Below are 22,630 nucleotides of genomic sequence, written 5' to 3'. Positions count from 1 at the left end.
CATTGTCGATGCGTCCTTCTCTAGCTAGCTTACAGGGAACATATTACAGCTATTTAAAGATCCAGCAGACATGAAGAAATATTAACATTAATTTAGTCTTTGGATTTATTAGGCGTCTTCTGGACACCCAATAAATGTCCAATAATCATTCTACTTTTAGATTTGTTTTGGTTTCTAACAATTGCTGTGAAAAATGTCTGGCTCTATCTTTCGCTGAATGCTAAACTATGTACGTATAACCAAAACAATGAGGTAAAAGAGGCTAAAAAGCACCTTAGTGCTGAGGGTACATTCATTTTCTGTTGGTTTGTCACTACGAGAGACCACCTTCATATTATATGTTGACATTTGACCAATGGTTAACACTAAAATATTGATTAACGGAGCTTTACAACAAAATGTTTCTACAGTATATCTACAGAGCTGCAATGCATTTCATATTAATACAGAAGAAAAACACTGTGATGGAAAAAACATTTCTTTAATAAATTAAGTCCAAAAAGACACTTCCTTCCACTTGTCTCTCTGCTCACATTAAATAATGTATAAATAATATTTATGCAACATTTCATAAGTTAAACAGAACTGGAAATACCCAGAAGCAGCGTGAGTAGTGCAGGTTGCATACAGATCAGTGTTTCCACGGGCCTTCATCTATATTCATACAGTACAGTCCTGGCTCAGCAGAGTTGGGGCATAGCCACTCTTACATGCCTCCGCTGGAGGCTAGAATATGGAGCAGCACCTCTTCTCTGACAGTCAACGGTGCTGTTTGTTCACGTGCGGTGTCTCACAGTTTTATAAGCTGGCAAAAACAAGATGTGCACACAATCACTTACTCATACACACGGTTTTAAAAGATCACTCTGGCATTTGAGCAGAATTTTATCCGTGTCACATTTCTGCCGACCACTTCTTTTTTAAATAAAAAGGTAAGCCAATAGTGGAAAATGGGGAAAGAATAATGTGAATTTGGTCATTGGTACTGCCTATCTTAAATAGGTTTCCTGTTTCTACAAGTGGTCAGCAGAAAGGTCAGTTATACAAGAACTATAGCTAATGGGGTGAAATATGAGAAAGACAATTATCTTTCAATATAATCATTACATTTCTTTATGTATACAGTATAAAATCTTTCGTTATTTTCAGTTTACAGGACGCCGCTGATCCCTTTGTCTGTTGTCTAGGTTGGTTTCAGGAGGACAGAAACACATCTGTTTGGTCCAATCAGACAACAGCACCTCCATTTTGAGAGGTAGGTTTCAAGCCCCAACTTTCAGCTTCAACACCCAAACAATCCACGATACTCAGGTGGTTCAAGTGTTTTGCCCTGGAAGATAGGGCCACTATGATGCCTCTGAAACAGGTCTCTGGATTGATGTCTGTCCCTCCAGCAGACGTTAGTGGATGATTATCCCACGTTGATGCCTAGGCCGACTTGCAGCTTGTCACCTCTGTGATTGACAAAGGCACCCATAATCAGGGTGGCAGGGAGCGGGGTCAGACGCTTCTCCAACACGCCTCCTATTATGCACCGACTGTTGATCATACCTGCATACACACACACACACACACACACACACACACAGAAAAGGTCTCCTATACTGTATGCTGTCTTAGTAGTTTTCATTCAACATGACATGATTTGACTCAAAGTGGGAGAAAGAAATTTACCTCGAAAGACCATGTTGGCCTCTGGGAGCTCCATCTGGTACCCAAATGAAGTTGTGGTCTCCTGCGTCCTGGTACTGGCCTCAAACTCCACCCCGACTTGGATCTGGTGAACACAAAAACAAACATATGCACACTTACAATATGCAAAAGTGAAGGCTGTGTTTACACAGTATGGTGGCATTTGCTGTACCTGTTTGTTGGCTCTATGATAGTAGCTAGCATGGGCACCTCCTTTCCCAGCATTCAGCGTCGCCACCCAGTTGGGTCCTGTATAGAGAGACATAAAAAAAAAGGCAAAACGCTGCTAAGTCAAGCAAAACATATCAGGAAAGCTCAATTAAATGAGGTGTTGAAAGAAGATTCGCTCTCACTTGAGTACTGTCCAGCCAGAGTAAGAATTCCTCCTTCCTCTGCTCGGCCCCGATGGTAAACCAGCTCCCCTCCCAAAACCAGCCCAGAGGACACACTCTGAAGGAAGTGAGCCACAAGGATAACTGTCCAAGAGAAACGCACAAAAACACATAATAGACTAGATCAACAAAAAATATCACGATTATGTATTTTCCTGCTAAATTGACAGTTGTATTCCGTTGGAAAAAGTTAATTTGACTGCTTGCAATAGTATTTCCCCTTACATCCGATGATGCTCTTATCATTCCACCTGTCATTTCTTACCCGACTCTCTGAGGACGTCGGGATTGGCTACTGTCACAGCAGCAGTGAAGTCGTTCCCTCTGTACTCAGTTTCAAACTGCCACGTCACAAACTGGGACTGCTGGGTCTAAAACACAATCAACCATTCAAATATTCAGTTTGCAGCAAACAGCATTTTAGTGTGAAGAGAAGAGGCATGTGCAGTGACAGGGTCTGAACATGAGATGGGATAGATGGCCAGACATTACAATCTCACCTGGAAGACTGTTCTGGCTCGTACTCGCTCAGTGAGATGCAGCAGAGCGTGAGCGTTAAGACTGCCTGAAGAGTCCATCTCACCGATCAGTGCTGGGGCATCCTAAATATGTGAGGCAGAATCAATATGAATATGCGGCAGCTTCATCTGTTTTCCAACGTCCTATACAGCCAAGCAAATGAATGATAAAGCAGTAGAAACGTATTTAAGCTTGACCTTGTCCTTGCTGTAATCATCAGACTGCAGATGCTCTACGTGGAAACGATAGTACGAAGGATTGACAGCACTGAGGTGGAGAGTATGACTGACCTGGAAGGAAATACACACATCGTGTTATAACATTAAAGAGATTTACACTCTTATTATCTTCGCAACAAATTGTTTAAATGGAGATTCACCTTGAAGAAGCTGCTCAGAGTTTTATTGAGGATCATCTTGACTCCCTCAATCTGTTGAGGGAACACATCTGGGGAGACAAAACAGTGAGATCACTAACATTGCTACTTCACTGATTGTCTCTATGTATTGCCTGCTGCCTCTTTTTTTGGCCAGACATACCTTTGCAGCTCCTGTGGAGAGAGTGGAAGCTGCCCGGGTTGGGCAGGCGGCCATCTCTCCTCTCCCAGCATGGCGGACTGTCCCAGTGAGCCGGATGTGCGTTCCAGTGAGAAGGAGGGGGGTCCGTGGAGAAAGGCCAGTTCTGACGGCCTAGACTGGAAGACAAAGCCAGAACACTGCCCATGTGGGCGCGACACTTCCTACAAGATGCAAAGAGACAAAAGGAGAGATCTACAATCATGCTACGACCCATTTGTTTATCTCACCTGCAGCTTGTGCCTGCATAATTCAAAGCCAGATTATGCACATGAAGAGAACAGAGGTAGACCTTTAACCATGCCCTCAAGTACAATTAAAAGAAAAACACTTTTCCTTGACAAAGCATAGAAATATAAATGTCTGTTATTGTTCAAACACCTTGCACACTCAGAGAGAGAGAGTTACAGTAGAAGTTAATTACATCAAAAATGCTCACAGAATTACGACATTCAAACTTCTATTTTCAAATGTTAGGTTCTGGTTCTTTAAATTGGTTTATATTGGATTTAAAACTTGAGTTGCAACAAGGATTTATCATGCACGGCTGTCCGTTGTTTTCATGTGCAGGTGCAGCAATATTCCGTTAGCTAGCATGACCTTAGCGTTGGCACAAACAGCGCTAGTTGTTTAATTAACTACCTACTTCCGTTGTTATCAAGAGACGTTAAAATCCGGAGCGGAACTGAGAATCGCACATGAGGAAAAACTGTCAGATGGAATTTCCCATTGATAAACTACTGACAGGCTACGCGAAGAGAATTGATGCTCGGGTCCACTGATGCTGCGAATAGCCCCCTCCTCCAGATGGGATGAGCCACCCTCCAAATAATTCCCTCTGAAAACACGATGGGAATTATGTAGTCTGACACATTACGCTTTTAAATGTACATGTATAAAATCGGAAACTCAACGGTATACATTTTTTAGCACCTAACGTTGAATTACAATACGTAAATGTGCATGTTGTGGGGGTTTTGTGGGCTCGGGGAAACAACGTAACGTTCCTGAAGTTTTGTTTCTTGTCGGACTATTATGTCTGCGACACAGCGTTCAACGCAAGCCGCTACAGGTGGGATAATATAATTCGTCTTTCATGTACTGCAGCGCCGGTAGTATAACGAGAAGGTCAATGGCTTTGCGCGGCAGTACAGTCAGTATAATATCTGATGTTCAGTCGTCTGAGACACAAGATACAGACTTTACTCACTAAAATATGCAATTACTACGCTATTAGCCCGTGAAGAAGACTGAAGGTGGACACTGTCGCTTTTATGCGCTTTTTATCCTTCCTTTTCGCACTCAAGCTGATTTTTTGTGCAACCATCAGGAAATTGAGTTTATTCTGTGTGTCCTTCCATTTCCAGTTGGACTGAACATGTGTCCTGCAAGGTCCATATTGCTGGTGGGAGAAGGGAACTTCTCCTTCTCTGCATCTGTGAGCCAGCTGTACTCGGAGACAGAGACCTGCATAACGGCCACCTGTCTGCAGCATCAGGAGGAGGCACTGCGGCACGAAGGCGCAGCCGATCACATTAAGAGTATCCGGGACTCAGGTAGGGGGTTTGTGATTACTTATTTATATTCGTACCGAGTTGTATTTTCTGGCACTTTCTTTGTGTACACTTTTTGTGTGTTAATCAGGTGGGGCGGTGCTTTTCGAGGTGGACTGCACGAGGCTGGGGGACTGTGCGTCTCTTCGGGGCTGTGTGTTTGATCGTGTGGTGTTTAACTTCCCTCACTGCGGGAGAAAGAGTGGGGTTAAAAAGAACCGAGAACTTCTCAAAAACTTCTTCCTCAGGTAAAGATTCAATCCATTCACAGCAGTGTCTCTACAATGACAATTCCAACATGTCGAAGAACGTTTGTGTCCAAAACTTCCTTTTTCACACCAAAACGTCCTTTTTCACAGTCCTTAATACTGGTTTCCAAATGTTTAGCTCAATAACTACAAATTATGAAAATAACCAGGTATCATTCTTCAGATTTTTTTCTATTTACTGACTGAAATATGTCTGTAAGGCACCAAGTAGGATATCTTGGATATCTCCAAAACTAGGCAACTCTCATCAAATCAATCTATTGAATGAATAGCACTACAGGTAGGGCTGGGAAATATATCAATACTATATATCTTTCATAATCACATAGTTTTCACCCAGCTCCATTAAGTACGTACTTTTATAAACTGATGAAGTTCCCAATGTTTTCCATTTTCCATGATGACATCCTGAATACTTTGTTTGTTGTTGTTTTTTTCTGTGCCTCCAGTTGTGGCCAGGTGTTGTCTGAAGACGGAGAGGTCCATGTTTCCTTGTGCAACGGCCAGGGTGGGACACCAGCGGACCAACCGAAGCGAGAGTGGCACAACAGCTGGCAGGTGGCTGCCATGGCAGCAGAGGCCCACCTGATCCTTAGTGATGTCCATCCTTTTGAGAGAGAGAAACACCAGAGCTACAAGTGCACTGGATACAGGTAAGGAGCAAAGGTGAGTGGAACAGGGTATAAATAGAAACAACCTCTTTGCATACTGACCCTCTCTAATGATGGTGTTGCTGTTATGCAGGAGCCAGGATAAGGGCTTTCATGTGGAGAAAGGTTTACTCCACGTGTTTACCCGCAGCCTATGCTACACCCCTGCTCAGATACTTACGGTCGAGGAGGCTGTTGAAGGGGACAGAGTTCTGTACGACGTACCAGCTGAGCTCCATAATTATGTATTCAGGTACAGGAACACAGAGACTCTCATGCTGTTTGAGTAATAAGCCACCAACGCAAAAGTTATATAACCAGGCACTTTACTGCCTCTTCTCTTTCGTCAGGGGATTTCTCTGCTCAGGCTCTGTCCACCCTGTCAGGTTGGTGCAAGATTTTCTTCTCAAAGGGCTGGTGGAGAAGTGGTCTGTCTCCATGACGACAGAGACCGTTCCCTTCCTCCTCGCGGCCAAACGGCTGCAGGCGGCCGGCTGTGATGTCGACGAGACGGACTGCTACTGGATCCGCCTGCTTCAGAAAGACGTCGACTCTGACGCAGACACCTCCGCAGACAAAGAAAAATATCTGTTTTTGGACAGTCTGGGACGAACAGACACACAAGACACTCTGTCAACCACGTGTCTCACCTCCGATGAAGTGGACCGGGTGAAGAGTAAAGGAGCCGAGAGCCTGAGGTCTACATGCTTACTTGATATCGATCCTGAGGGGGAAAGTGGTGTTTATATGCTGCGTCCGTCACTGCTTCCTCAGATGGAAGAGCTTCTAACTAAAAAAGAAGAGTTGGTTGACAATGCAGGGAGTCACGGGGAGGATGAGGGGAATAATAAAAGTGTTGAAGGGGAAGGACATAAGAAGGAGGGGCCCTGTGGGGGGTGCAATGGTGTCACCGGCTCGTTGTTCGGCATTAGTGGCTTGGTGTTCAAGAACGTGCCCGTCAACCTCTGGGCTCTGCCTGCCTTTCATGAGCTCCTCCTCAGAGGTGTTTTCCCCTCACAACGTGAGCCAATCAAATTGCTCGGACAGAGACTGGCGACGCTGCTCGCACCCTATGGGGTCTCCTTAGTCCCAGAACAGGGAGGTCTGCGTCTGGTGGCACCGCAGAAGGGTTTGGTCGGTAAGGTGTTTGCAAGCAATGCAAGTGACAACATCAGCGACGTCAGTGTCACCGTGTCCCTTAATTTGGACCTTCTTTCCGTGCTCGCGTTCTCACTCCCCGACTGGCGGCTGCTGTGGTCACATGACCCACGCTTTTTACTGCAGTTTGAACTCTGCCCACCTCCGGGGAAACCTTTCCACCCCTTCTCCCTGTTCCCCGAGCACTTCAGCTTCGACATTAGCTTCTGGACAGGGCCGACGTGGCAGGAAAGGAAGTTCCACGCTGTGATCCGAGAGGCCAGTCACGGGACCGTGGAGCAAGTTAAACTCATGGACACGTTCTCACATCCTGACCTCAGCCAGACCAGTTACTGCTACAGACTCGTCTACCACTCAAACACACATGCTCTGTCACACACACAAGCCCTCCAGTTTCATAAAGACCTAGAAACCTGTCTCACCTCTCGGTTGCAAGTCACCATCCGGTAGCAACATTTGAATCTTAAGGAGGACCGGGGACTTCACCTCTTTTTAATTACATGTGTTTGTACCTGCTATGCAAATTATAAGCGTATAAACTGCAAAACTGTAGTTGAAGTGTTTACAGTAGTTGAGGCATTGCGTGCTATAGTTTATCAGTAAAATGTGTTTTCTGTGTATCTGTTGTGTGTGCTGCTTTAAGTATCATGTTATCAGAATCATCTTTATTGGACAGGTATGAGTCCACAAACCATGTTTTCTGGTTGGTGTTTTCTGTAAATTGAAAGCAATTATACAATATACCACAGTGTGCTTTTTGACTTATTTAACATCAATTTGTAGTGATAAAATAAAAAATTCACACGTAGTACGTTCTGTGACAAAGCATCAAAGAAAGTATTTTTGCAAGTAACAGCCCTGGAATCAAGTCCAGGAGCCAGTTTGTACCTCTGCAGTGGAGGTGAAACTACTCCTTCAATTGAGCATAGTAACAATACCACAGTGTATAAGTATTCTGTCCTAGTAAAAATCCTGCATTCAAATTTTTTTTGAAGACCTCATGTAAATCCCAGCATAGCTTCAAACAACTCTAATTTGAGTGGATCTTATCAGCAACTGAACACGTCTATGAGGGTATGTGGGACCTTTAATCCATAACAGTGCATCACATTTAATAAACTGATCATACGTTTTAATTGTCAGATCAAAGTATCAAGAAACTATAGCAGTTAAATAAATGTGAAGTAAAAAGTGCAATATTTCCCTCTGAAATGTAGTGGAGTATAAGTATAGCTTCAATTGGATACTATAGTTATAGTACAAGTATCTCAGAATTGTAATTAAGTACAGTAATTTCGTTTACTTTCCATCGTTCCTCTGATGTTAGATTTGAGACCTTTGGGTAACTAGGAGAAAGAACTATGAATATTTATTATTGGAAAATAGATGCGACACTGTTGGGATTTAGTTGTGTTGAATTATAAGTAGTTTTTGATATCCTTATCCTGGTTTCTTCTTTTTGTTTTAAAGAACTGCTCCACTTAAACCCAAGTAGGCTATGAATTCATGAATTATTAATTTATAATTGTACACTTTGTTGAATGTCATGTGTTCAGCCTGCCAGCTGTGCACTGACTAAAACGCTCTAGATTATGTTGGCAGGTCACTGGAAATGATAAATTGGAAATGTACCAATTGTACTCGTTACCCATCAGTATTACATTACATTACAGTCATTCAGCAGACGCTTTTATCCAAAGCGACTTACAAATATAAATAAAATATATTGCAGAGTGCGGTTGACTGAGAGGTCCTATCGCCACAGTCTCCGGTGAGGAGAGCTGTCAATAACCGGACAGCGGCGAAAATGAACGAAGCGCGACTCGGGAGCAGCGTCGGAAAAAACATGGCGGCCAAAGCGCTTCGGCAGCGAACCAGGCGAGGGAGCAGACAAGATGCAAACAACGTGAACGTCGCCGCCGAAGCTCGGCCACCGAAAGAGGAGAAAGGCGGCGATGACAGTAACATAACAGAGACCCGGCAAGAGTGAGTATGAGCCGGGGGAGAAGAGGCGTTAGCTCGGGGCTGAGAGCTCCATCCTCCCGGTGTGACTGTGACAGCCCGAGCAGAGGAAGCTAGCTAGCTAACTAGCTACTTTGATACCTTGAGCAAGTTTGGATAACAACAACACGACAGCGACGACTGAAAATGTCCACACAACAGCACACGGGACAATGTCGTTAGAGTACTTTTAATTGCAATGACTGTTACGTTGTGTTTCCGCCCCAATAGCTAGTTGCATGTTTTTAGTAGAGCGACGTAAAGCAGGTGGGTCACCTGGTCAGCTTCATTCATTCTGCTGCAACACTGACAGTTAACCTGGCACGAGGGGGGTCAACTCGTGCTCAACACGGACATAAACGTTTATTTTGATTCCGTGATTGTTGTCGTTAATACGTTGCTGAAGTCCTTTGACATTAAATCCTATCAGTGTGTAAGATGACGTGTCATAATAACACGCTGCAGCCTTGGACTGCACGTGCAACAGCTGAGCTAACTAGTGTGATGATGGGTGTGAACGAGAGGTTATCACTGTTACTGATAACAACAATGAATGGTTGTACATACCGTCTTTACTTATTGTAGTAACTCTGAACAGGAACACAGCTGTCCATACCAGGTGGGTAATTATAATGGGCATTGACATATAAAGTGTTTTTCTACTGATAAAGTAGTGTCAGACAGCTGTTATGATTTAATAGCAATCTGCTCATTAAACACACTACTAGAAACTACAAATTATATAGCTATAGTGGTGTATAGTACTTAAGTCGTTTTTTTGGATATCTGTACTTTACTATTTATATTTCTGTTGACTTTTACTTTTACTTCACTACATTTTGCAAAGAAAACTGATGCTTTTACTCCGATACATTTCCCCTGAAACCTTCGTTACTCGCTACAAAATCAAATCTATCTTTAGAAAAAAAATGAATCATGAGACCAGCGTCGGGGACTGTGGTGGAACAGAGACTGCAAGCAAGCAGGTTTGGCGAATCAGTGGTCCTAGCTTGCAAGTTAAATCATTGGTTAATCATGTTAATGCGCAATTGCAAACAAGTGCTCTCAAAGCCGCGGTGTTTTGATTCCCAGTGATGCCCAGGATGCTACATGCTATAGCTAGCAAGCGACAACACGAGTAGAATTCCACACAGGACGGGTGGGATGAGGAGAGGTGGATGGGTCAAACAAACACTGGTGTTTCCTCCAGGAGGCCGCAGTTTGTGCCGTGTGTGAAACGAGAAGCCAATGTTGATTTATTTGTGACGTGACTTCCGTACTTAAGCAACGCCACTTCCGTAGATATTTTAACGCAAACCACGATCTTTTCCTAAACCTAACTAAGTACTTTCATCGCCTAAACCTTAGTTGTTTCCTGTGAAGATGGAAGTTTATTTTGAAAAGACAGTATGCATGTAACAAGCGAAAACAGACTCATGTTGCTGGACTTTTGCAGGAAAAACGAACGAAAAATGAGGAGTAACTTTTCGTAAGATATCAATAAAACGGGGATGAATTTATATCATTGTATAAAGAGAGTGACATGAGAAGATCAATCTCATGTCTGTAAGTTAAATCAGCTATAATCACTCTTTTAAAGTGATTAGTGACTCGTCTAAAACATTTTAAAAAGGAATAACTTCAATAGAATCATTCTATACAATGTAGCTTCTTTACATTCTATTAGAATGTAAAGAAGCTATATTGTAGTAGAATTGTCTTTTGAAGATGAACAGGACATTTTTCAGTTTCAAGTAATGACTGGGTTGTTACTTTCGGTGCTGCTTTAGTATTGATCATGTTTTGATATTTGAGTCATTTTGTGGATGATCAGATGGAGTTATGATGGTAGCAGTCGCCCAATTGCAGATTCAGCTTGAGCAAAACCTTTGCCTATTGTGTTCAAATCAGGCCCATAGGAGTTTACAAGGCAGGTGTCCTTTCTCACAACACTGACCTGATGCATCAAGTGGATATTTTTTGCTGAACACAATATTATGCATTTGCCCTCTACATCCTCTAGTCGGAATGAGCATACTTATAAACGCACTGTTACAACTCCTTCATAGTGTCATATTGCTTTTCGGAGAATTATGATGATAAGTTCATAGCAGATGCAAAAGTATACTTATGTACAATATATTATGTTGAACATTGTTGCTCCTGGATGGATCACAGCCAACCCAATTATTTTCAACACAGCTCCATGTCCTTGGTCATGGTGCCACAGCACTTAAAAGAATAAACTTCATAATTCTCAAAATTCTGACCCTTTGCTTTTTTATAAACAGCATTTACTTTTACTTTCAATACTTAAGTACATTTAATATCAGAAAATTACTTTTGATACTTAAGTACAATAAATATCAGATACTTTAAGACTTTTACTCAAGTAGTATTCTAATAGGTGACTTTTACTTTTACTGGAGTCATTTTCCAGTAAGGTATCTTTACTTAAGTATGGCTTTTGGGTACTTTATACACCACTGGCTATAGATTGGGTTTATCATTCAAGGATTCATACGTTTACAATATGTGCAGTGAAATACAATGTTGTATGCTTTTAAGACTGTGAAAACTAATTAGAAGAAAAACTAATATAAAGGATACAAATTTAAGATAAAAATATGTTATTTATTATGTAAAATGTCAACTTAAAACAGGACAGAGCCACAAGCTGAAAACTGACAGCTAATAGCAAAAACCTCGAACCGGAGAAGTAGTGGAGGACAGCTGTGCAACTGTATAATGTATCACTAGTGTTAATAGGCCTTTTGATTCTGTGAGTGATACTGCTCGGATATAGATCAACCATGTTTCCGCTGTCTTTGAATCCTCCGAGTAATTCAGGCTTTTCTCTGTTGTGAGATTGTGTATATTTTGTAATTAAGGGCACATTAATTAATAATTACCATAATTGGTGGTTTATTAAAAACAGATGCGTTGGAAACATCAATCAGTTAAGCCTGTGAATGTTAAAACACATAGACGAGCATCAAAGGCCCGTATACAGGGTCATCAGGTTCCTTCATGGCTAATTAGACTCTTAAGATCTAGTTCATTTTCTGTTAACTATGCATGAAGCAGACATGATGGACTATTTGAGTACATTGTGGTAGATTTAGATGTAGTGGATCGTAATAATAGTGCATATATTTGTATGTGTATTAGTATACAGCAATGGTGCATCTGTGTTTTCTATAGGTCAGTAAGTCGTGGAGGGCAGGTGTGGGCTCCAGAAGGTTCCACTGCGTTTAAATGCCTGCTCTCCGCACGTTTTTGTGCAGCTCTGCTCAGCAACATCTCAGACTGCGATGAGACCTTCAACTACTGGGAGCCTGTGAGTACTGCTCACTGCTTTCAGAGATCCTGAAGTGTTATCCGTGTCAGAATGTCTTTGTTGTTCCAGCAAGATACTACTTCTCTTTCTTTATCCGTTAACTGTTAATCTAATTGTTGTGATGACTGTTTTGACAGATGCACTACCTGCTGTACGGCACAGGGATGCAAACATGGGAATATTCTCCATTGTACGCCATCAGGTCGTACGCTTACTTGTGGTTACATGCTCTTCCTGCTTGTTTGCATGCCCACGTTCTACAGACAAACAAGGTATCTATTCCAACTTCAATGTTTGTTGATATTTTAAATGACTTCAGATGAGTTACAGCATAATCATCAGCTATTTTTTCTTCCCAATTTTCTCTTCTGAAGTGAGAGGACTGTTTATCTTAAACTGCAAGTGCCCTCCTCCAGTATGTAGGAACATATACTATGTGGGGAATTATATAAACACACATGCTCCTTTTAAGAAAAATATGTATTTTTCATTTTTTTTTAAACATACACACATACACACACACACACACAGATGTGTGTGTATCAATATACTGGTATGTTTGCAGAAGTTTCAGCATTGTGTTCTGATTGTGTTGCAGGTGTTGGTGTTCTACTTTGTGCGATGCGTCTTAGCATTCTCCTGCTGTGTCTGTGAACTCTATTTCTACAAGTGAGTTTACATTCCTCTTAAATGCAAGTGGGCATCCTAAGTGCTTCGGCTTACACATTTAGCAATTTAACCGTTTGTTTGTGTGTGTGTGACACAGGGCAGTTTGTAAGAAGTTTGGTTTGCATGTGGGCCGTCTAATGTTGGCCTTCCTTGTCCTGAGCACGGGAATGTTCTGCTCGTCTGCAGGTTGGTCAGATTTATTTACCGAGTTAATCCATTTCCCTCTCTTGTCATCTGTTTCTTTGTTCGTTTCATTTATCTATTCAACATTCATCCCATCCCTCGTTGGTGTTTACATCCATCTTTTTTGAATAACTTGTGACAGGTTCTTTTCTCTGATCCATCCTCCTCTTCTGTTCTTGCTCCTCAGCATTCCTGCCTTCCTCGTTCTGTATGTACACAACGCTGGTGGCCATGACGGGGTGGTTTCAGGACTCGACACCGTTGGCCATTGCGGGTGTGGCTGCTGGCGCCATCGTCGGATGGCCGTTCTCTGCTCTTGTCGGGTAACGGCGTAAACTAAAAGGCGTAAACTAAAAGGCGTAAACTAAAAGGCGTAAACTAAAAGGCCTATTTTGTCGGCACTACATTCCCTCACTAAAGACGTGTCAAAATGTATTCCTCTTTAAAACAGCTTTCATTCATTTTCTGCTCAGGATTCCCATCGCCTTCGACCTGCTGGTGTTAAAAAGGCAGTGGAGAAGTTTTATCACCTGGTCAGCTGTTGCCCTGCTTCTGCTGCTGGTGAGAATATTTTTTTTAAATGCAAATGAAATAAACAAGTATTTAAATGTGCATGTTACAGGACAAAGGTGCATGTATATGAATTTCTTTGCAGTGTCACAGCTGCAGTGTTTGCACAGACCACCTGTGGGAGAGTTAATCATTAATGCAGGAATATTATAGGATATTACATGTTCTCCTTCTTTTCATATGTGTCATACAGACAATTAAAATAGGCATTGTCATGGTAAATATGTGCACTCTGTAGAGATACATTTGTAACAATTCATAAAGTATATAATATAATGTTGCTAAATGTAAACGGGTCCTTTGTGTCTTTGTCAGGTACCCCTCGTGGCAGTAGACTCTTTCTTTTATGGCAAACTGGTCATTGCTCCGCTCAATATTCTGCTATATAATGTCTTCACACCACATGGACCTGATCTGTATGGTAAGCATGAACAATTTAAAGCTGCACTGTTTTTAGTTAACTCAAGAGGGCATCCCATCATCAACCCTAGTATATCAAACCCTTTGAGAGAGTGCCAATCGGTTGTAAATAGACAAAGGCTTAATTCACAGACAATAACACGATATGTGTAGGACTTTTGGGCTTTTGTCTCCACCACCAGTATTCAATGTTTTGCCTGGTAAAGCAAAATCTTTGACTATCCCCTCTGTGGAGTTCCCCTTAAAATAACTTGCATAACTTTCAATAACTTTATGTCCTTATTGTGATAGTTTGTACATGTGCAGTGATGGTTTGCATATTTTGTGTCGTTTCATTTTCAGGTACAGAGCCGTGGCATTTCTACTTTGCAAATGGGATCCTGAACTTCAACCTGGTGTTTGCTTTGGCACTGTTGTCTCTGCCACTCACAGCTCTCATGGAGACACTGTTACACAGGTTCAATGGTGAGGCTGGAAATGGTGCCGCAGCAGAACAGTATTTATACAGTATCATGAATGAATATAAGTGGTGTGGTAATGACACACATATGACATATAAGTTATTTTGGGAAACGGATTGAATGTGGATTTCTGTAACTGTTAACTGTTATTATTACAAAACATCAAAAATCTACCCAGCCATTGAAGCTATCAATGGCTGGCTATGTACCCGAGTCCTCCTCAGTATAGGCATATATGCTGTTTAAAAGGTTTGTTTTGGCTGTTATGTGAATATTCAAATTCCACGTGCTTGTGCACACATGTGTTTTCTGCAGTGCAGAACCTGGGCCGTCCATACTGGCTGACTCTGTCTCCCATGTATCTGTGGATGTTGGTTTTCTTCACCAGACCTCATAAAGAAGAGCGGTTCCTCTTTCCCATCTACCCTCTCATCTGCCTCAGTGGGGCAGTGGCCCTCTCCTCTCTACAGGTGTGTTTTGCGAAAATGCTAGTCCATGTTCGTGGGCTTCACTTGTGTTAGACCCCTTTTGAAATCTGTGGCACTTTGTTGTTGTTACTGATTCATTTTATTTCCTGCAGAAATGCTACCACTTCCTGTTCCAGCGGTACCGACTGGAGCACTACACGGTCTCCTCCAACTGGTTGGCTCTAAGCACAGTCCTGGTTTTCTCAGTCCTGTCACTGTCTCGCTCTGTCGCCCTCTTCAAAGGTGTGTGTGTGTACACACAGACACTAATCGCCCAGGCAACAAAAGCAAGCAGTTCAAGATAGATGAAATTATATTTTTTCCTTTGTCTACAGGCTACCACGCCCCTCTGGACCTGTACCCAGAGTTCCATCGCATCGCCAAGGATCCTACTCTTCACTCAGTCCCTGAAGGCAGACCTGTTAGTGTGTGTGTGGGCAAAGAGTGGTATCGCTTCCCGAGCAGCTTCCTGCTACCGCACAAGTCAGTATCCAGGTCTTTGTCCAAATAAGTATGGAACGTGTATTTTCTCATTTCCAGGTTGCTGATAGTTTCTCTTCCCAATCTACAGCTGGCAACTGCACTTCATTCAGTCTGAGTTTAAAGGGCAGCTACCACAGCCATATGCCTCTGGTCCTCTGGCCACACAGGCCATCCCAGCTAATATGAATGACCAGAACCAGGAGGAGCCAACCAGATATGTGAGTCACTCAGACACATGTGCTCATGTGTTGACACATGGACACTGTATTTACAAGTAGTTGTCGTTTTAATTGGGAAATTTCTACTCTGGGCAGATGGATATACGGCAGTGCCACTACGTAGTGGATCTGGACTTGGATGAAGAGACGCCACTTGAGCCTCGTTATTCAGCCAGCAAAGAGGAGTGGACCATCATCGCCTTTAAGCCTTTCCTTCAAGCCTCAAGGTATTTTCCCAAATGTGTCATTTACACAGAACTATTGGGACAAAGAAAAAAACGTATCTTCAGAAGATCGTAAATATGTTAATCCTTACATTTAAAAAAGTTTAATGTATTGTAGCTTTAAAAATAAAAGAAAATGTAAGGGTAAGAGAGTATCCTGTTGACATTTGGTAGAACTTCAGCATTGATTCAATTACTTGTCAAAACGAAATAGAAAATTACCTCCTATCTATTTTTACTGCGTACAAAGGCTTCAGAGAGACTGATGCAGTTTCTTAATAAAAACTATTTCTCTATCAGGTCATCTCCTCTCTTCAGAGCGCTCTACATCCCGTTTATATCAGACCAACACACCACCTACAGGCGCTACGTCATCTTGAAACCACGGCGGCAAAAGCAGCCTCGTAAGCGGACCCATGGCTGACCGTTGAACCTCAACTTGGCCCCAAGTACAAAATCTTAACAACGGATATCAATCACTTACCCTCAAAACAGCTGGTATTTGTGTGTGTGTGCGCGTGATGGTTGGACACGTATGCATGCATGTTTTTCGAAGTATTTGTCTCATTTGAAGATATCAGACCCTTTAAGGACATTATTTCTGCCTTTGGGTTCATGTATGTGTGTGTGACTGAGGAGAAATGTTATGTATGCGAGCTTGGCAGGTATCAGCTGGACCTGTATGTCAAACATTTTTATCTCAGTGTGTTTGTGTTTGTCGGTGTGTAAATGAATGTTTGGTGGATGCACACTACAAGATTTGACATGTATTTAGACAGGCCGTGAGTGGTCTTTTTCATACTTTATTTGAAAATGTGGCCTGAATGGAAGTACTTTTCTGAATGATGAGTTTAAGAAATCTTGTAGTGTTTGCTTGTCTGCAGTTGAACAGTATCTTCTTGTGTGCTCTGTGTGAGTGGAGATGAATGACAGCGAGGGTGCGTTGTTAATTTAACTTGGAATGTTAATAAAGAAAACATGATTGACTGCTAATACAAGCTTCCTGTTGTTTCATTGGGACAGTAAAATCACTTCACCACAAGCAGGCAGATTCACTTCTAATCTCATTTTATTTGAAGATGTAACAAACATACAAACCACTCTCACTTACAGGAGAGACGTCAAGGCATTATACATTCTGAATAAGTAATATTAATGATGCTATATGTTGTCATTCTCTTTGATGTCATGCCATTGATGTGGTCACGCTGCAGGCACTCAAATTCACTGTATGAGCCACCTTTCCACTCGCCAGCTGACAGAACGTCATTAATAAATGAGGGAACAGTGAAATTTAAATTCTAGACATCTCACAATTTAAGGTCATGTCAAAACACACTTGCAGTACATACAACATATTCAACCCTTGCTCCCTCAAGCAGTATTGATTTATTGTGTCTTTGTCTGTTTGAGGTTTTATATCAGGTAAACATGGGTGTGATTTCAGGCACAGCAGCCACAAAAGGGTCCAAGACCTCAATAGTTAACCTACTAAGCAAGGGCAGCATGACACGGCCATGCATACAGGCTGCTACACAAAGTCACTCATCACCATCATCATTCAGTCCGATTTGTGATTTGCACAGTTAAAGATAAGCGTCAACTGAAATGGTTGGAGCATAAAGAGATTCAGAGAAATTATTTAGTCTTGAGGCAGAGTCATGTAGTGTTTAAAGATTACTCCAATGACTTAACTTTGTATTATACAGTAACACTACCGGGCTCACGATGGACAGTTTAATAAAAAAACTATCCAAATCAATGCAGTAGACCCAGAGATATTGTTTTTCCCAATTTTTTTTTCAAATGTGCAGCAGCATGCCCCAAGACCTTTAAACAAGCTTTGAATTGTAAAGTCAGTTCATATTTAATATTTAATCCCAGTGTTGATTCACCACCAACGGTGTCACCAACGATGCAAAGACTCGTTCTTCAGTATAACAGAGAAAGCTGTAGGTGTGTGGATTACTAAGAGTGACCTGGACATTGTTTCTGGAAAGATGCTGTTGAATTATTTAAATGTAATTCCCCAAAACTGTGACCGCCACAAACAACAGTTCATTCACCTCTATTTTAATTGGGTTGGAGGCAGAAATCTCAGGGACGGATGTCACAAAACGTGAGTAATTCAAACCCGAAGTATCAGCATGGCTACACACGACTAAAGATAAGTGAGAAAATGTTTTTTGTAATTTGGGTAGGTGAGCTTTAATGTTAAGATCCTATTCTGTCCAAACTAATTACCTTATACAAACAACAAATATACAGTGTATATATATATAGAGAGAGATACAATTAGATTATTTCCTCATCTGATTTAAATCCCCTAAAAGACCTCAGAAATATACCATACAAACAATTCACGTACGTGCGTAGTTCTGTTGTCTCCGTCCACAATCACACATACACGGCTGTATACACAGTAAAGGAGCTGTTCAAAGGATCAGTAGTTTTCTCTGTTGATCCAGTCTTGTTCGTTGAAGTATCTCCTGCCGACATCAAGATTCAGACCATTTCTGTAGCAATCCAGATTTGCTTGGTAGGATTTTCGGTTTCCATATGTTCCCAGGTTGGTTTGGTAAGTGTCTTCTTTGCCATTGGTGATGTATGTCTGATAGAGGTCGGCTTTTACCGTGTGACTTCCAGGCCTCAGTTTGGGATCATAGAGGTCACTCCCTCCTCTGATGCTGCCATCATACAATCCATGGTCTCCATACACACTGCTGCCGTAATGCTCGCTCTTTGTCGTACGACGACCTAGACTCCTGTCGCAGAACTCTCTGTGGCCGGTGCTGCACAGACTGCTGTCATTCAACTCCCTCTTTCCAGAGCGGCCCAAGCTGGTGTTGTAGAAGTCGTGGGTGGCACGACACCCAAGGCTGAGATCATTGAGGTCAAAGTTGAGGAAGCCGCTCTCTGTGCTGGCAAGCGTCACAAAGCCGCTCTCTGTGTCCCGACCGCCCAGGTTGTCGTAGTCACCTGTCGGGGTGTCAGGGGAGGAGCATAAAAAGGAGGTGTTTTTGGTCTGCGGGCGAGCTGAAACCAGGTCGTCATCCTTCTGGGAGTGAATGACATTGTAGACGTCAGTAGGAGCCGGGTTGGGGCAGAGGCCCGGCTCTGTCTGGCACAATTCTGATTTCTGCTGTTTCTTGCTTCTGTCTCACACACAGAAGAAAAGCATATATTAACATGGAAGGAAACCTGAACCAAGGTGTGGAGAATGTAACAGATGCAACAGTTTCCCTGGCGCTCATGATCTTAATTTTATATTGAAAGTGAGGTGCTGATTCAAACATTTTTTGTACTCACTCTTGTGTATCAATCCACAGTTGAAAATAGTCCCCAGCAAATGCACTACTTCCCGCCGTTTGAGTAACGCTTGCTAAACACTACAGTGCCCAGCAATCGGAGGAAATTGTATAGCTTTAAAAAAAAATGTAACTAATATTTGTGAGCCGATTTAGTCGTCAGTAGGAAACATTGGACTTGGAGCTGAGTGCCAAAGACTGCGTTCGGAAGATTAAAAAAAGACTGAAATGTTGTTGGTTTTGGTCTTTTCAAGGGATTTGACAGACTGGCCAATCATAGCGTAGCATCTCTGAACAGGGTCCGACAAGTAACCGGCTCTGCTCCAAAGACTCTGATGCAATTGTCTCAGACTTTCTTCATTGTCAGGCTGGTTTTGTGGATTTCGAGCTAGTCATGTTTGAATGTTGTGTAAAAGTGATACCCGTTTAATACCCGGATAAGTTGGAAAGAGATATACTTTTCTAAAAATACGTTTCTACGTGAAAACCTGTGGAGCTAACATTAGCAGCGTAAATTAGCACATGCATATTCTAACATTTTTTTGCAAATGTTAGAATAAACAACACGATGTTGTGTCTTGATCGCTGGTCCTATGAAACGGTGAACTGGTGAACCATATTAATGTTTTTTAGTTACTGTAGAGCAAAGTGCTTATTATTTGCATTTGTTCAAGATCCTCACCGTTTGGCAAGCAGTTTGAAGCAGCAGACTCCAATCACTGTCAGTAACAGCAGTATCAGGGGAATGGTGGGAATGATGACGTAAATCACATTAAACGCTTAAAGAGAAAGCAGACAACAGGGAGATCCAGATTTAGTGACTGTCAAGTCGTTTGGATAAGCACATCAAAGTAAAGAGTGTATACTCGTCTCCTTCGCAGAAAAATGTTTAATCAGTATGAATCTTCAGTCCACCTGTACTTCTGTCCTGGTTGTGGTCACTTGGATTCCACGGCAGCGCGGATGAAGGGAAAACATCTGTAATGAGAATCATCGTATATACACTGTATAATGACCAAAGATTTTCACAGTATCCAAAATGTCCGCTACATCATATTTTGTGACATTTTACTTGTTTGAGTGGAGTTGGGAGAAGGGGACGGTTCCAGTGGCCTCTCTGTGTAGGAAAAATAATCACGATCAACAATGTTCAAGTATTTTCAAAGTAAAAGAATATTGAAATTCTGTGTCAGTATTGACCTGCAGTGTATTTGCAGATGAAGTTGTTCTTGGTTTCACAATTGTCGTCGTTCCACTGGAACATGTAGAGACCCCCGAGACCGGGAGGAGCGGACGGTTGGTGATACATTACCACACACACCTCATAGCCGCATGATGGCTCATCCCAATGCCAGTTCCTACAACAAACACACACACACACACACACACAAAGCACATGTACACTATCACTTTTTCTCTAAGCGGCCTTAACAGAAATCTTTACAAAAACTTTAATTCCCAAATATAAATTTGGTATATAAAGGTAAAAAACTAACTTTTTTGGAAGTCTACTAGCTGAAATGTCCGGTCAGATTTTTTTATTGTATTTAGTTATTATTTGATGATATAGTTCCTAATTAAAGAATTGAAAGAGTGCTAGTTTCAGACGGTTTCATAGAAAAGGTTATTGTACAGGTATCGTGCTTGTGTTTAGACATCATTTGAGGTAGTCTGACGCATCGGCCTATATTTCCTTATTATCTGTAACTGTACATATGTTGGCCAACAAGTAATATAAATTGCAGTACAGAAATGTAAAAATATGTTACAGGTCATTTTGAAACTGTAAAAATGTAATCCTAATCCTTTTTTGAAAAAAATATTGGAAAAAAACTGTCAGCTGAAATATCATCAGATTTTTTTTAACTCTCAAAATCAATAAAAGCCTTAAAAAAATCAGCATTGATCATACTATGATCAACCTTTATCATTTTTAAACTTTGGCCTCTCAAAAAAATGGTTTTGTAGAAAAACATAATTTTTATAGCCTTTTCTCAAAGAAAGTTTTTTTAATAAGGCACCATATCATAAAAACAAAATTAACTTTGATGGCCGCACAAATGAGGACACATCTTTATTTACCACTCAATCCTCATCATACAATCAGCAGTGAAGATTTACGAGAGCAAAACCATTTGATATTTCACTTCATGGCTCTAAAATCAACTCTTGACCCCCTGACCCTCTAGTTACCGCTCACCCACCTAAATGTGGACTTGCTGCCGTCCAGCCAGTAGTACTGCGAGGAGCAGTCTGAGCTGCTTTCCTCGTCTCCGTGATTACGGCGGAGACCGATCCAGAAGTCTCCATCAGTTGGACGGAGCTCTGCGATGAGCTGCTCTATGATCTTCTGCTCAGACGCCGACTCCACGCTCAGCAGCTGTCCTCCGTCCCGTCTGCAGGCGAGTTCTGCCTCTACGAAGTTCAGCCTCCGCCGGAGCTCAGAGAAATAGGCCAGCTTGTAACACGGCCTGCCTTTTCCTGCTTTGCACACACGTTGACCTGCACCCACGCACACAAACACGTACCCGATTACACATACTTGTCTTCACATGTTCCCTCACACATCACAAGCATGAGCTAATAGTCTATGTTAGATGTTGCACCCAATAGAGATGGAGTTAGTTGTGCAAGCCTTTAATACTGTACAGTTGTTTTTTTAGGAGGAGAGTGTTGCCTACCTCTGGCTTCGAATATATCCGCTTCAAGAGCCAAAAGTCCAGCATAAAGTCAGGACGGCATGCCGTGGAGAAACCAAAGATGGATCCGCAAATGAGTCAAAAGTTCATGTCTTTGAGCTGTGTTGTGTTTTCTGTGTGCAGCTTACCTGTAATGAGGCTTGTGGCTGCAGATGGATCAAAACATAAAAGCAGAAGGTGACAGAAGATTGTCAGCAGGTCCATCTTTGTCAGCTGTTCACCACCACCTCTTGTATTTTAGTTTAGTCTTTTTCATTCCGCTGTCTGGCTGTCTGGTGCAACCAGAGAACTTCAGCTGAACCTTGAGAAGTGCAGCTGTTGCTTCGGGTGTAAGAAAACGCCCTAAAAAGGATGAAATTCAAAGAGAAAGCAAAAAAGTGCTAAAGAGGCAAGTCTCCTGTTCTATATGCTGGAAAAGAGGGTATGTGAGACAGAAGGAGGAGCAGGAAGAGGAGGAGAAAAGACTGTGCGTGTTTGGGAGGGGGGCTGTAATCTGTTAAGAGCAGTTTTAATGATTGGGAGAAGAGGCTGCATCGATTGCAAGACATCTAATCGTGCAAGTGCTTCTCATCGTAAACGCTGACAAGAGGCAGATTTCACTGCGTCCTTTGTTACTTAAGCTTTGGATATTATCATTACAAAAGTGTTACATGAAAATGATCTGCTCTAACTCGATCAGGGACATTTTAAAGTATTTTTCTCGGGTCCGTCTTCACGGTGACTTGCAGTGTTCTTCCCTTCTTGTGTTTAAGTACAAAGGACAGATCCAGGAGGAGGGA

General features: G+C 42.1%; 4 protein-coding genes across 7 annotated transcripts; 2 read left to right on the top strand and 2 right to left on the bottom strand.

The window, feature by feature from the left end:
- Positions 1–465: 465 nt before the first annotated feature.
- On the bottom strand, positions 466–3,974 carry LOC142960144 (mitochondrial import receptor subunit TOM40B). Of its 3 annotated transcripts, none has more exons than XM_076101786.1 (10): positions 3,821–3,974; positions 3,143–3,342; positions 2,983–3,050; positions 2,801–2,893; positions 2,585–2,686; positions 2,350–2,455; positions 2,046–2,168; positions 1,865–1,941; positions 1,675–1,777; positions 466–1,551 (listed from the first exon to the last, which is right to left on the bottom strand). In XM_076101786.1, exons 2-10 carry the CDS (start codon positions 3,324–3,326, stop codon positions 1,412–1,414), a joined length of 996 nt encoding a protein of 331 aa, XP_075957901.1. In that variant the 5' UTR covers positions 3,327–3,342; positions 3,821–3,974; the 3' UTR covers positions 466–1,411. The 3 variants fall into 3 exon arrangements, with proteins under 3 accessions (XP_075957901.1, XP_075957900.1, XP_075957902.1); XM_076101785.1 differs by having other exon boundaries at positions 3,825–3,974; XM_076101787.1 differs by lacking the exon at positions 3,821–3,974 and having other exon boundaries at positions 3,143–3,346.
- A 256-nt stretch (positions 3,975–4,230) lies between these two features.
- fdxacb1 (ferredoxin-fold anticodon binding domain containing 1) lies at positions 4,231–7,559 on the top strand. Of its 2 annotated transcripts, none has more exons than XM_076101781.1 (6): positions 4,231–4,250; positions 4,546–4,734; positions 4,823–4,979; positions 5,450–5,653; positions 5,745–5,903; positions 6,001–7,559. In XM_076101781.1, the coding sequence occupies exons 2-6, from the start codon at positions 4,557–4,559 to the stop codon at positions 7,256–7,258; spliced, it is 1,956 nt and encodes a 651-aa protein (XP_075957896.1). In that variant the 5' UTR covers positions 4,231–4,250; positions 4,546–4,556; the 3' UTR covers positions 7,259–7,559. The 2 variants fall into 2 exon arrangements, with proteins under 2 accessions (XP_075957896.1, XP_075957895.1); XM_076101780.1 differs by lacking the exon at positions 4,231–4,250 and adding an exon at positions 4,257–4,434.
- Positions 7,560–7,753: 194 nt separating this feature from the next.
- alg9 (ALG9 alpha-1,2-mannosyltransferase) lies at positions 7,754–16,842 on the top strand. The gene is made up of 15 exons (XM_076101783.1): positions 7,754–8,794; positions 12,014–12,149; positions 12,287–12,421; positions 12,748–12,818; positions 12,916–13,004; positions 13,189–13,324; positions 13,475–13,562; positions 13,887–13,992; positions 14,334–14,456; positions 14,768–14,922; positions 15,033–15,162; positions 15,255–15,402; positions 15,491–15,620; positions 15,717–15,847; positions 16,145–16,842. Exons 1-15 carry the CDS (start codon positions 8,616–8,618, stop codon positions 16,266–16,268), a joined length of 1,881 nt encoding a protein of 626 aa, XP_075957898.1. The 5' UTR covers positions 7,754–8,615; the 3' UTR covers positions 16,269–16,842.
- Positions 16,843–18,287: 1,445 nt separating this feature from the next.
- layna (layilin a) lies at positions 18,288–22,055 on the bottom strand. The gene is made up of 8 exons (XM_076101784.1): positions 21,980–22,055; positions 21,834–21,854; positions 21,357–21,654; positions 20,353–20,510; positions 20,225–20,269; positions 20,068–20,130; positions 19,835–19,931; positions 18,288–18,999 (listed from the first exon to the last, which is right to left on the bottom strand). Exons 1-8 carry the CDS (start codon positions 22,053–22,055, stop codon positions 18,288–18,290), a joined length of 1,470 nt encoding a protein of 489 aa, XP_075957899.1.
- Positions 22,056–22,630: the final 575 nt, after the last annotated feature.

Source organism: Anarhichas minor, unplaced genomic scaffold, assembly GCF_050575085.1.
Source record: "Anarhichas minor isolate MPS153535 unplaced genomic scaffold, ASM5057508v1 ptg000027l, whole genome shotgun sequence".
In the NCBI taxonomy this organism is placed as follows: Eukaryota; Metazoa; Chordata; class Actinopteri; order Perciformes; family Anarhichadidae; genus Anarhichas; species Anarhichas minor.
Note: the sequence above shows the minus strand (reverse complement) of the source record. Positions and strands in the feature narration are given on the sequence as shown.

Excerpts from the sequence above, each read along its gene's own strand:
- LOC142960144 (XM_076101786.1), bottom strand. The coding sequence starts at position 3,326 with ATGGGCAGTGTTCTGGCTTTGTCTTCCAGTCTAGGCCGTCAGAACTGG. Across the intron at positions 2,687-2,800 it reads ATGATTACAGCAAGGACAAG|GATGCCCCAGCACTGATCGG; the intron begins GTCAAGCTTAAA and ends TCACATATTTAG. Across the intron at positions 2,456-2,584 it reads GAGCCAGAACAGTCTTCCAG|ACCCAGCAGTCCCAGTTTGT; the intron begins GTGAGATTGTAA and ends ATTGTGTTTTAG.
- fdxacb1 (XM_076101781.1), top strand. The coding sequence starts at position 4,557 with ATGTGTCCTGCAAGGTCCATATTGCTGGTGGGAGAAGGGAACTTCTCC. Across the intron at positions 4,980-5,449 it reads CTCAAAAACTTCTTCCTCAG|TTGTGGCCAGGTGTTGTCTG; the intron begins GTAAAGATTCAA and ends CTGTGCCTCCAG. Across the intron at positions 5,654-5,744 it reads TACAAGTGCACTGGATACAG|GAGCCAGGATAAGGGCTTTC; the intron begins GTAAGGAGCAAA and ends GCTGTTATGCAG.
- alg9 (XM_076101783.1), top strand. The coding sequence starts at position 8,616 with ATGAACGAAGCGCGACTCGGGAGCAGCGTCGGAAAAAACATGGCGGCC. Across the intron at positions 13,005-13,188 it reads AATGTTCTGCTCGTCTGCAG|CATTCCTGCCTTCCTCGTTC; the intron begins GTTGGTCAGATT and ends CTTGCTCCTCAG. Across the intron at positions 15,403-15,490 it reads AGCTTCCTGCTACCGCACAA|CTGGCAACTGCACTTCATTC; the intron begins GTCAGTATCCAG and ends CCCAATCTACAG.
- layna (XM_076101784.1), bottom strand. The coding sequence starts at position 22,055 with ATGGACCTGCTGACAATCTTCTGTCACCTTCTGCTTTTATGTTTTGAT. Across the intron at positions 21,855-21,979 it reads AGCCACAAGCCTCATTACAG|CGGATATATTCGAAGCCAGA; the intron begins GTAAGCTGCACA and ends TGGCTCTTGAAG. Across the intron at positions 20,270-20,352 it reads CATCTGCAAATACACTGCAG|AGAGGCCACTGGAACCGTCC; the intron begins GTCAATACTGAC and ends TTTCCTACACAG.